Below are 13137 nucleotides of genomic sequence, written 5' to 3' on the forward strand. Positions count from 1 at the left end.
GGAGGTATAAGTAGGGGGAAGCAATATATTCGATACCTCATCCAGAAACGCACCCTCTCGAAACCTGTACAGCAAGCTACACCGTGATGCAGAGCGCCTCTCTTGCAGAGTCTGCCACTCGAGTTTGCTAAACATCTCCGTAACGCTATCGCGCTTACCAAATAACCCTGTGACGAAACGCGCCGCTCTTCTTTGGATCTTCTCTATCTCCTCCGTCAACCCGACCTGGTACGGATCCCACACTGATGAGCAATACTCAAGTATAGGTCGAACGACTGTTTTGTAAGCCACCTCCTTTGTTGATGGACTACATTTTCTAAGAAGTCTCCCAATGAATCTCAACCTGGCACCCACGTTACCAACAATTAATTTTATATGATCACTCCACTTCAAATCGTTCCATACGCATACTCCTAGATATTTTACCGAAGTAACTGCTACCAGTGTTTGTTCCGCTATCATATAATCGTACAATAAAGGATCCTTCTTTCTATGTATTCGCAATACATTACATTTGTCTATGTTAAGGGTCAGTTGCCACTCCCTGCACCAAGTGCCTATCCGCTACAGATCTTCTTCCATTTCGCTGCAATTTTCTAATGCTGCAACTTCTCTGTATACTACAGCATCATCTACGAAAAGCCGCACGGAACTTCCGACACTATCTACTAGGTCATTTATATATATTGTGAAAGCAATGGTCCCATAACACTCCCCTGTGGCACGCCAGAGGTTACTTTAACGTGTGTAGACGCCTTTCCATTGAGAACAACATGCTGTGTTCCGTTTGCAGTTTTCGTGAGCAGTGCCGCTACTCCTCAATGAAGTAGCTCCCCATTAGGCCTCACAAGGGCTGAGTGCAGCCTGTTCGCCAACAGCATCTGGCAGACCCAGACGGTGACCTATGAAAGTGCTAGCCAGGCCCGACTTCGGTGATCTGACGGGAATCGGTGTTACCATCGTGGCAAGGCTGTTGGCTGTCTCGGAGGATAAGGAGCAAGAAAGGTTACATGGATATGTCGGAAATGCGTTCCAAGGGAGGTGCACCTACTTCGAGATGAGGACAAAAGATCTTTGTCAATGACGCCAGTATGACCACCCGGCAGCTAAACGCTAAACATGCTGATGTCTCAAAACTTGTACAGCAGTCAACCTCACCACTGGTCAACCTCAACACTGCAGATCACCGTTCTGCCGCCGCAGTCAACTCAAATAAAGAATGGTGCACCTAGACTGCTGTGGCAGTCTACCATAGTCAGAGGCCAATCCCGTAATTCCTTTCCTTACTCCAGACAAAATCACTTTGTTTACATAAGGCAACACTTTACCAGAAAGCAGTATCCTGGCATGCCGAGCCCGATTCATATGCGGTAGAGTGTCACATTGAAAGGGTACAGTACCGCCCAACATTGAAAATAGGTACGAAATACTTCATTATTCTTGTCAGAACAACACATTTTTTGTGTAAAAGTAACTCAATTTCAATTAATACAGCGAAGCCGGATACCAGTGTGGGAAAGAATGACAATTTATTTATTTAATTGATCACATGTGCACTCCCTCAAAATAAATCCCTACATCCAGTTTGGTGAGATCTGTGAAATGAATGAATGTATGGTCGTCTGCTAACCACAGATAGTGAATGGGAATATATGATCATCTTTGAGTCGATCCTTTGGCTACCTTTGGTGGGACCAAAGAGATGGAAGTTACCAGAGCTTTGAGCGTCTGAAATGTGGCTGACCAATAAGGTAGCAAGGTGCTTCTCCCACTTCGACAGAGGTGCGAGAGAACCGGAATACGGCCATGTTTCAGCAATCTGCCGCTGGACCTTCTGCTGTAAAGACCTTTTTTTTGTTGTGCTCCGTAATGAAAGAGTGGAGGCATGGTATGGATGTGGAATATTTAAGAGTAGTTAGAATTAATAATTTCTCTTCCTCAGGAACTTTTGTGGGAGAATTAAATGTGAGGCAGGTAATTTTAAGGGGATTGTAGTAAACCAACGGTCACAATGAGCCCACGTGTAGTTGTAAGTTGAGATACTTCCGTGTGCTTAAGTTAAGCTGAATTAATAGCGTGTGTACAATAAGCTGAAATATTTAAGAAATAGCGTGTGTATCATAAGTTGAAATATTTAAGAAATATCATTCCGTGTGACGCTAAATTTAAACTCTGAGAGAGAATCAAGGTGAGTCGGCCGTCTTTCCAGCAACGCCACTTGGCTTGCATTGCACAGGAAGACGTGCGTTGATCTCCCGAGTTCACAGTAGGAAAGTAGAATTACAAAGTGGGGCAGTGTCGTGTGAAACTGGGATAAATTTTGATTGTAGTGGGAAAGCGGAAAGTGATAACGTTGTAACCGTTCTTTGTGTAGTATTTCATATTGTTGTGTTGTGTATGTCAGGTAATTTGGGTATGTGTGTTTTGCGTGGGAGTAGCAAGGTAGTTTCGAAAGATTTGTGGGTTATGCTTGTTCCTTCTGTATCGCTCGATCTGGAGGAAAGTTTCGTGAGGATGATTGTGAGAGTCGAAGTGTGAGGTATAATAAAAGATCCACCATCCTATCCAGGAAGTGCACCGTTGCGGTAAATAGATTACGAGACCATAGTATCGAGATTCATTAATGTAAAGCCATGCCCACTGGGCGGAATTTCTCATATGATATTGTTGTAGGTTGTAGAATTTGTGTGTTTAGGAATAAATCAAATAGTGAAAAGAAAGAGATTGGTGGCTTTTTTCATTAAATTGTATGTTGTCATAATGTCCCGAATTTATATAAAAGCCGTTAAATCAAAGACAAAAAGTAAATGTGGTATTGCCAGTGCGTAGTGTGCAGTCAGAGTTCTATAAATCACTGATAGTCAGATGCGTGTTTCCGTTGCGTGTTATTCACACAGGAGGATAATTTGTAACTAAATAGTAAGATACGAGAATTCATGTTACTCGATAAATTAAGGAAGAATCCACTCGCTTGGCAAACCACTCATCTTGCAGGCCTGACTGCTTGATGCCACAGTATGAGAAAGGCAAGTGGGTGCCTCTCAACATGAAACGAAAACCGGTTGTCATTGTCGGCTTTCGGCAAGGAAACCTGTATTTCGAGAATCGGTGATAAGGCATTTACATAATTTATCACAGGCGGTACTGGGAAAAAGCCCATGGAAAAACTGACTTGGCGGTGCCTGTAAACGCAGTGTAAGCGGAATCCACACTCTCCACAGGGGCCTCAGTGGTTTCTCTCCTGCCGGCCGGAGTGGCCTAGCGGTTCTAGGCGCTACAGTCTGGAACCGCGTGACCGCTACGGTCGCAGGTTCGAATCCTGCCTCGGGCATGGATGTGTGTGATGTCCTTAGGTTAGTTAGGTTTAAGTAGTTCTAAGTTCTAGGGGACTGATGACCTCAGAAGTTGAGTCCCATGGTGCTCAGAGCCATTTGAGCCATTTTTTCTCTCGTAATGCCTGTCACGATGCCGTATCTGAGAGGCGTAACCAGAACAGGAGGTAGCTTGTTCTTCAGGCTGTGAGAGAACTTGTGCTCTTCCCCATCATGTCTACGTCTCAATACATACTCTGCAAGCTACCATACAGTGCATGGCGGAGTGCACCTTGCACCGCCACTAATCCCCTTTCTTCTTCCACTCACAGATGGGGTGGGGGAAAAAACGACGATATATGTACCTCTGAACGAGCCCTAATTTCTCTTATCTTGTCTATGCAGTTCTTACGCGCCAGTATGACTGTTCTGCAGTCAGCCGAAAATGCCAGCTGTCTACACTTTCTCAACAGGTATCCGCATCTCAGTTCACGAAGCATCTCTTGTATGTGTATAAACCCCGATCCTACCAAGCAGCACGCCTGTGAATTTCTTATGTGGCTTCCTTTAATCCGACCTGGCGGGGAACCCAAACACTCGACCAGTACTCAAGAATGGGTCACACCAGTGTTCTATACGCGGCCTCTTTTAAAGACGAGCCGCACTTGTTTAAAATTCTTCCAATAAAGCCTCCCCCACAGCCGACCTTACGTGGCCGTTCCATTTCATGCCGCTTGGCAGCTTTAAACCTGCGTGTTTAGTCGGAGCGACTGTGTTCAGCAGCACACCACTAAATACGGTATTCGAACGTTACAGGACTGTCTTTCATACTCACAAGAATTACTTTCAGTTTCCATATTTATATGAAACAGGTATTCATCACACCGTACATATATTCTGTACCCTCCTAAAGTCACTCAACGACGAGACTTTTCGGTACACTACAGTGCCATCAGCAAACAGTCACAGACCGCTGCTCTACTTATCCTCCAGATAGAGAATAGCAGCGGTGCTATCATAGTTTCCTGCGTACTCCTCACGATAAATTTGCCTCCCAAGAACACTCGACATCCACGACAACTCTCTGGCTGCTGTTACTTAAGGGGCTCCGGAACGCCCTATACTTGCACTGTTAAAATAACGCTTATAAATTACATCTTTCCTCACAAAGTATTTGAGGTAGGAAGTTGAACTTTTTACAGATTATTTATTGGAATTTGGGCTACAACTTAACACAGGGATTTTACAAAATTTTAGTTCAGTTATTAAAGATGATTTTTTTTCAATTGTAATGAAAATTCACAACATTTTTTTGCAATTTTTTATTTATATATTCAAAAATATACAGTTTTTTGGAAAAAGGCTGTGTTAAATTATGCAGAAGGTACTGTGTAACATTTACTGAAAGTTTGAAACAAATATGTTTGGAAGATCCTTAGAAAACATGTAATTAGTATGAGAAAATAAAAGTTTTGGGAATCCAGCGACAAAGATTGGATTAACTTTGTAGTGCATTCCAGGTCCATAGGATGGATTATCTTCATCCTCTGCAAACTCCTCCTCCAGCTTCCTCTTGTTCCTCCTCCTGTTTACTCTTCCTTGTATTTCTAGACTCTTTACAGCCCTGTCTGCAGCCCGAAGGCGTTCCTTGTCTAAAGCAAGCATCGCTCGTACCATGTTAGAACCTATCTTCACTCCCATATTTCTAAATACCGTGCACCTTACAATGTTGCCATCATTGAAAGTCGCAACAGCATCATACACACCAAAGTGAAGTGTTTCTATTCCAACAAATACAGTCTTGGGGATTCGCGACCATATAACACTATTTACACTTTCATTGGGGTTTTGAGTTTTTCCGTGAATACACTTTTTCAACAGTTCAGGTGCTGCTAAGTCTCTGAAAATAGGTTTTATCACCTCCATTATTGCATGAGGCAGACTATGCTTATGAGTGTACACTTCACCAGTTAGCAATCCTTTGTTATATTTACACCAGCTGTCTTCTTCTTTGGGACACAAGCTATGTTGGGGATTTTCATCGTCTTTATTGTTTACAGTAATAACACATACCTTTGGCTTTCCAACATTTCTCCTTTTCTTAAAAGCCTTCAGAGGATTTCTAATAACTTTACTTTTACTCATTATTATACTTCAACAAAACAGAGACTCAAGAAACAGAATTAATTACGAATATTTTCGAGATAACGACAGAGTAAATAAACATGAAACAATCGACAATCACACCAGCGATATATATTGAACCATCACAGGTTAGCCACAACACATACTTTATCTCACATCACTAAAATGTACCTGATGAACACGGACGTTAATAATAACACCATTTGACAGCAGTTTAACAGCGCCACAGTGGGTCACGCCCATGTAGAACACATTTTAAAAAAAATTAAAAATAGTTGTAGTCTTCGGAATTGAATAAAATATATATCTATTAATAGGTAATAGTCTGCAGATTCAGAAAACGCAAAAAAGTAAAAATTGAACTTTTCATGATTTTGAGCCTGTCCGGAGGCCCTTAAGAACTCATTCACATATCTGAGAAACTATTCTGCATGGACCGACTTTCATTAACAGACTGCAGTAGTGCATCGTGTCAAATACTCCACAGAAAATGGAACTGACTGTTGCCCTTCACCCATGTTTCGTAGGATATCGTGTGAGAAAATGGGCAAGCGAATTTTTACGCACTGGTTTTCCGCGTATTGTCACTGTTCAGGCGGTGAGCTAAACCCAGCAGGGGATATTCGCCGTGCTCTAGTGTACCACAAGTACATTCAAAATCTTCCCCGACGAGGAAATGCTGTGAAAGTACTTACACTGAAGAGCCAAAGGAACAGGTACACCTGCCTAATATCGTGCAGGGCCCCCGCGAGGACCCAGAAGTGCCGCAACACGACGTGGCATGCACTTGAAGTAGTGCTGCAGGGAACTGACATCACGAATCCTGCAGGGCTGCCTATAAATCCGTGAGAGTACGAAGGGGCGGAACTCTCTTCTGAACACCACGTTGCAAGGCACCACACATATGCCCAATAATGTTCGTGTCTGGAGAGTTTGGCGGCCAGCGGAAATGTTTAAACTGGGAAGAGTGCTCCTGGAGACGCTCTGTAGCAGTTCTGGAAGTGTGTGGGGTGTCGCATTGTCCTGCTGGAATTGCCCAAGCCCGTCGGAATGTGCAAGGGCACAGGAGATCAGACAGGGTGCTTACGTGCGTGTCACCTGTCAGAGTCGAATCTAGACGTATCAGGGGTCTCATATAACCCCAACCGCACACGCGCCACATCATTAGAGAGCCTCCACCAGCTTGAACCGTCCCCCGTTGACATGCAGGTTCCATGGATTCATGAGGTTGTCTCCTCGTCCATCCGCTCGATACGATTTCAAACGAGACTCGTCCGTCCAGGCAACACGGTGCCAGTAATCAACAGTCTGAAGTCGGTGTTGACGGGCCCAAGCGAGGCTTAAAGCTTTGTGTTGTGTAATCGTCAAAGCTCCGAAAGCATTCAGCTCCGAAAGCCCATATCGATGACGTTTCGTTGAATGTTTCGCACGCTGACACTTGCTGATGCCCCAGCACTGAAATCTGCAGCAATTTGCGGAAGGGTTGCACTTCTGCCATGTGCTGCTATGTCGGAGATTCGATGTTTTACAGGATTCCTGATATTCACGATACACTCGTGAAATGGTTGTACGGGAAAATCTCCACCTCATTGCTACGTCGCAGATGCTATGTTCCATCGCTCGTGCGTCGACTATAATACCACTTCAAACTCACTTAACCCTTGATAGCTTGCCATTGTAGCAGCAGTAATTGATCCAACAACTGCGCCGGACACTTATTGTCTCCTATAGGCGTTGCCGACCGTAGCGCCGTATTTTGCTTGTTTACGTATCTCTGTATTTGAATACGCATGCCTATACCAGTTTCTTTGGCGCTTCATTGTGCCTACTACTTACGCCATGTTGAAGGGTAAGTTTTACCACTACCAGTCATTGTGTCTGACTAATGAGGTGCAGGAGCATATTTAGTATTTTGTAAAAGGTTGGCTCTGGTAAAGCGCTTGCTCGCCGTGCGTTGCAGGTACCCAGCCGGGGGGTCGCCGTTCGCGCCCCTGCAGCCCAGCCCGGGGTGCGCCGTGCTGGCTGACCCGGACCTCGACCTCCACACCAAAAAGGGTAGGTCCGCCAACTGCGCAGCTGCACAAGCCCTTCACTAAAGTAATTCCAAAATAAAACTTTGTTTCTGTGAAGATATATTTGCCGTGCATACTAGTCGAGTTAGCCCAACCTGTGCGACTTTTTAGTTGTTGTGTGGGTGTGGGAGAGGGTCGGAGAGGGGGATGTCAATATGGTCAGAAAGAAGTGGAGGAGAACATGGACAGAGCGAGGGGATGGCGCTGACGGACCGAGAGAAGATGATCAAAGAGAGAGGTGGAAGAGGGTTTAGATATAAGAGGCAGGCGCAACATGGAGGGGAATAGTGGGCAGACGGAAAAGGAACATGAGGGTGACGGATAGAGGGATGGACAGAGATAGGGGGAGGAGGAGGAGGAGGAGGAGGAGGAGGAGGAGCAGGAGGAGGAGATTAAGAGAGAGGGGGGGGCAAGAGGAGATGGACAAAGAGAGGGAGAGCGGGAGATGGAGAGGGAGGAGAATGGACGGAGAGAGTGGTCAGGAAGAGCTGGATACAGAGATGGAGGGCTGAACAAGAAATGTAATCACTGTATGTACGGTACGCGTTTCAATCCGGGAGTAAATGGTGAGATCTGTATAAAAATTGATGAGAGAATTTGTATCAAATTCTGCTACAGGAACGGAATCGACTACGGTAAGGTAGTTTTAGAAAAGTTAAATATTGATTTTTTGTAGTCTGTCATGTCTAAAGCAACAATTGTATAAGCATTTCGAAGAAGTCCGCCATCGACGACCCACAACACCATCAACCGATGAAATCAGGGGAAAAAAATGAAAGAAATGATTATGAAACTGTCGCCGGATCACAAACAGAGAAGTCGCTGCTGATGCTTTCACGTCAGTTGACTGTTTCCAAGAAATGTTTTCTCTTGTTTTTGGTATGGAACGTGTGACAGCAAAATTAGTTCCAAATTTGTTGAATTTCGAAAAAAAAAACGGCGAGTAAAAGTTGCTGAGGAATCGCTAGGTAAAGCAACGACGATGCAGAGTTGTTAAAACTTGCCACAACAGTTTCTGAAACGTGTAATCACGGATATGACATCGAAACTAAAGATCAGTCGTCCCAGTGGAGTACTTCAGGATCACTAAAACCGGAAAAAGCTCGACAAGTTAACTTTATGCTTGCCGTGTTCTTTGATAACGCATTGATTTCTTGCCAGTAGCTCAACGATCAATAACAAGTACTCTTTAAAAGTTCAAAGCTGTTAACGTGAAAAAAATTGAAAAAAAAATGTCCCGATTTGTGGCGAAACAATTCATGGCTTTTTTTTTAGACGCTACCCCCTTTTTTTTAACCTCCTTTTTTTTCCTCCGCTTTATGGTCCAACAACGCGACCACTTTTTTTTCAGCTATCCTAGCCACTTTTTTTTTAACAAAAATTAAAAAAGGGAAAAATGATTTTGGAAGGTTTGTTTTTCTGCTTTTTTTATTTTTATTTTATTTTATTTTTATACAAATGGATAAAAGGAAGGCCGTTCCTCTTCGGCTACATAAACAGAATAATAGGAAGTCGTCCCGTTACGACAAAGGATGCTCCATACTATAGCCCGCTGCGAATTTTTCGATGACTGTCTTCTCGTTGCTGTGTTGTTTCCGTTGTTTGTTCAATCTCATAAAAAAAAGGAACTGGGAAGAGGTGCTATGGTTATCTTCTCATGTCATGGATAATCCATCTGCGAGGCGGATTATGGAATGCGCTCCAAAGAAAATTAGAAAAATATTGCCTATATTTAGGGTTCTTGACTATCGCACAAGTCGTTCGTTGAGGTAATACCAAAAATCGGGTACTGTCTTTTCGCCATTACCGAAGAGGTAGTGAACAGCGTGGCCGCTGATCCACGTCACAGAGTTCGTTTTTGCTCTTGGGAAATAAATCTTATCGGGGAAAAGAAGTGATCGGGTAGTTATCCTGTCGGGAGTCGTGCGTGTGAGAAAAGCCAATATCTGACGCACCAAATACCAAACGGCTTTGGCAGCATGATAAAGAACCTGCTTACACTTCATAACTGTCTGTGAATTTTTGGCCAAAAATAGTGCTGTAATGATGTTCCAACGTCCACGTTCGCCAGAAATGACCATATCTGACTTTTTTATATTTCTAAAAATAAAGAAGCCTTTAAGGGGTCGTCGCTTTGCAGGAATAGACAGTATTTTTTATGTAGAGTCTTGTTCCATAGGAAGCAAGGGAGAGGATGTTGTTACGGGTGGCCAGTATCATCGTTCTGCATACAAATGCACACGTGGATCAACACAGTTCTTTATTCACATCTTGAATAGAGTCCATGTTCGTGGTACAAGCTCATCAGTAATAGTCTTCTTGCAGACGATGTCGGTAATCTTGATAATACAATCTTTAGTCTCGCTAATCTGGTCGCTATGTACTGTCGAAACCTGGGATGTGAGGACAGCCCGCACTGCAACTAAGTGGCAGGCGCCAAATTGGAGTGTGAGCTAGTGAGTCAGTGAGGCCCGCGGGACAGCGACGGCCGCGGCGGCGGCCTAAATACATCCTGTCGAGAGGGTGTTGGCGGCGTGCTGCTTGTCGGTGTGTCTCTGACCTCTCTCGTGATACGCGCTTCATCCAGCGCCCACTATCAATCTTAGCGCTACATCTTTACCGACCGGTGTGCTGGCGACAGTTTAGGCCAGTGCACTTTACGCATCTCTGAGAGACCCAAAATCCATCAAACGCTTCCAGAAGTCTTTCGGAGCTCGGAAAAATCAATGGCGTATCTAACAGGGACTATTTTGAAAGGCATAATATTGAATTACACTAATAAATGAAATAACTTTCGAAAAAGAAAAATTCCCGTATTTTTTAAACGCACCTTGAGTACTCCTGTTGAAATGCAGCCAGATAGCAGTGTGACGTTTCGGCGTGTCTCATACTCATTACTTCGAGGCTTAAACTGTGAGAGGTTTTCGTTAAAAACTTTTTTGTTTATGGAGTTGTACACTTTTAGGAAAACAGAGAAATGGAAAGATAAAAGATGATCCGTCACCGTCAAGTAACCGTCCATATCGCCATACAGACAGGAATTATGCTTTCAGAATACATTCTGGAAACAAACCCCAGGTTGTGGCTAAGATATGTCTCTGCAGCATCCTTTCTTCCAGGAGTGCCAGTTTGGCAAAATGTGCAGGAGAACGTCTGTAAAATAAGGAACCGAGAACCTGGTGGAAGTGAAGCATGAGGGTGGGTCGTGGTTATTCTTTGATGGATCTGTTGATGGAACAGGACCGAAGCCAAGTTCGGCACACAGTTTTAATCCACCAGAAGATTTCAGGAACTACATTAGCTGCATAACTGAAAAATACCTTTGCTTCGAATAGGAGCTTGATTCAGATATGACGAAAATAGTCCTTTACGTAGATGACGTCTTTGTTAGTCGAGTTTTCATCCTGAATAGTGTGTGATCTCTTGGTGAAGATCACGTCATCTGCAAAGAGACACTAGCGATGTAGAACAGTAGATCAATAGGTGAGAGACCGATAACAGCCTTAGCAGCGTTCGAAGCGCCACAAAGTGCACTCCGAAACTTTGGAGACCTCTCAGGGAAGGTCAGTTCAAAACAATTGGCTGTGGAGCTTATATCTGTCGCAGAAGTTGCAATTTCCTGACAAGCTTCCGGTGGCAGGCGTGAAGGAGGAGGTCGTTGTGTGTGTGTGTGTGTGTGTGTGTGTGTGTGTGTGTGTGTGTGACACTCGCGACGATGAACAATGACGCCTTCATCGTCCATACCGAAATGGGACCACTTGAATTTTTTTTTGCAAAAATGCATTTTGGTTACTTGTAGTCCATAACAATCAGCTCTCCATTGCTAGACTTTTGGAGACTGCCATTTTATCTCGCAAAAGAGAGGACACTGCATGAGCATTATGCTTCAGCAGTATTAACCGCTTATCGCGGGTTGGCAAATTGCAACATGATTTTGGAGAAGCTTAAAGTTTGTCTGTTTCAAGGTATGATGCGTAAGCAGTTCAGTTTATATTTAACTGATGGGAAGGCAAAGGGTCAACTTAAATAGCTCCTGCAGTTGTCGTGAGGAACATTTTTATGAGAGTGCAAATTAATACTGGCGTTCCATTGGCTTAAATTCTTGTACCATTCCTGTTTTTACCTTACATAAATGCCTTTCAATTTTGAGCTCATAAAGCAGACATAGCGCCCTTAGCTAATGTAATCATAATAATCAATCACGACGTGGCCGCAAAAACAGAACGAGCAATAACTCAAATACTGAAAAGTGTTACAGATTGGTTGTCAGTATATGGTCTACTATCTAACTTGGGAAAAACACAGTCTGTTCAGTTCTGTACGGAGAAAGATACGACATCATCATCGTTAACAACAACAATTAGGAATAGCTCACATCGCACCCTACCACTCACCGATGTCATGTGGAAAGTATACTCTGGGCAGAAATGTGCTTTAAGGGTAGCATCCATCCTCGAACTTCAGCTAAGCAGTTGTATAAAAAAAAGCGCTAATAACAGCCTCACAATACGTTTATTCCTTTACGAAGTTTCGTGGAAGAATAAGGAACAACTGATAAATAAGAACAGCTGTCATAAACACAGCTTGGTGAGAAACAGTCTGTAAACCTTGTAAGGGTGTTGCAGGGTAACTGATAAGAAAAATATTCGATGCGTTACACGGTCTCCGAATTAATTAGCCAGTCATGCCGTTGCGCACCCGATTTCAAGCGTCCCGCCAGATACAGTTAGTGTCAGATGGTCTCATAGCGTAGATGGCATCGCACGAGACTGCTCAGCCTATGGTTCGGGCTCCAACCTTCCTGCCACCGCATGTCCAATTTTTGTATCGCTCACTAGTTAGCTGTCAGGTTTTAGGAAACCAAACGAAGAACACGTTTGGCGACACCGTCTGTGGCGGGCTGCTTGAATTTGCGCGCAACAGCCTAATTGCCTAACTTCAATGTTAATTAAGTTAAAGACGCCGCAATGTATCGGATGTTTCTCTTAACCGTTATTTCTCAGCACGACCTACCCTACAACAGCCTTACAAGCTTTTCAGACTGTCGCTGACCATCGTGTATGACGTAAGAAAGAAAATAGCCTCTTGCACAGAGAAAAGAAAAATATGATGCCTCAAAAACAGTTGCCCTGCTGATATAGACTGTGCTTCAAAACTTAAGGGCGAGCTACATGAAGTAACATTACATGTTAACTATTCGGTGCAAATGAGAGGAAGTCCGGGAACGTATTGCATAGTTTTGCACAACAGTGTCTAGTGAAAGTTTTAAAAACTTATAAGTCTCTAATGTATTTTTGAGTTACACCAATCAACATTTGTTGTGAATAATTATTAAAACAAAAAAGAAACAGTTATGTAAATTATCAGCATGTAGTCGTATTGTCACAGAGGCAAGATATCTTATTTGTTAGCCTACTGACACATTCTGCATTATAGAAAAAACGTAAACTAAGCGAAACACTGTCCCGCAGATCCACGAGCCACTGTTTACGTGTGATGCTGTTTGCACAAACGATGGTGTCTATTACCACCTTGGGGTCAAAAAAGCGAACAGAGGTTAGTACATTAAGGAGACCTCGAAGTCTGTCGCGTGTATGAGAAGAAGGCGA

The 13137-nt window shown here is 43.6% G+C and overlaps 1 protein-coding gene across 1 annotated transcript in view; it reads left to right on the forward strand.

Moving 5' to 3' along the window:
* LOC126199690 (paired box protein Pax-3-B-like) overlaps positions 1-7552 on the forward strand; it is a 160700-nt gene extending 153148 nt beyond the window's left edge. Inside the window, exon 6 of the mRNA XM_049936617.1 lies at positions 7417-7552. Within this exon, the coding sequence (XP_049792574.1) occupies positions 7417-7552 (136 nt within the window). The remainder of the gene's footprint in view (positions 1-7416) is intronic.
* The last annotated feature ends 5585 nt before the right edge of the window (positions 7553-13137 follow it).

Source organism: Schistocerca nitens, chromosome 8 (assembly GCF_023898315.1).
Source record: "Schistocerca nitens isolate TAMUIC-IGC-003100 chromosome 8, iqSchNite1.1, whole genome shotgun sequence".
NCBI lineage: Eukaryota > Metazoa > Arthropoda > Insecta > Orthoptera > Acrididae > Schistocerca > Schistocerca nitens.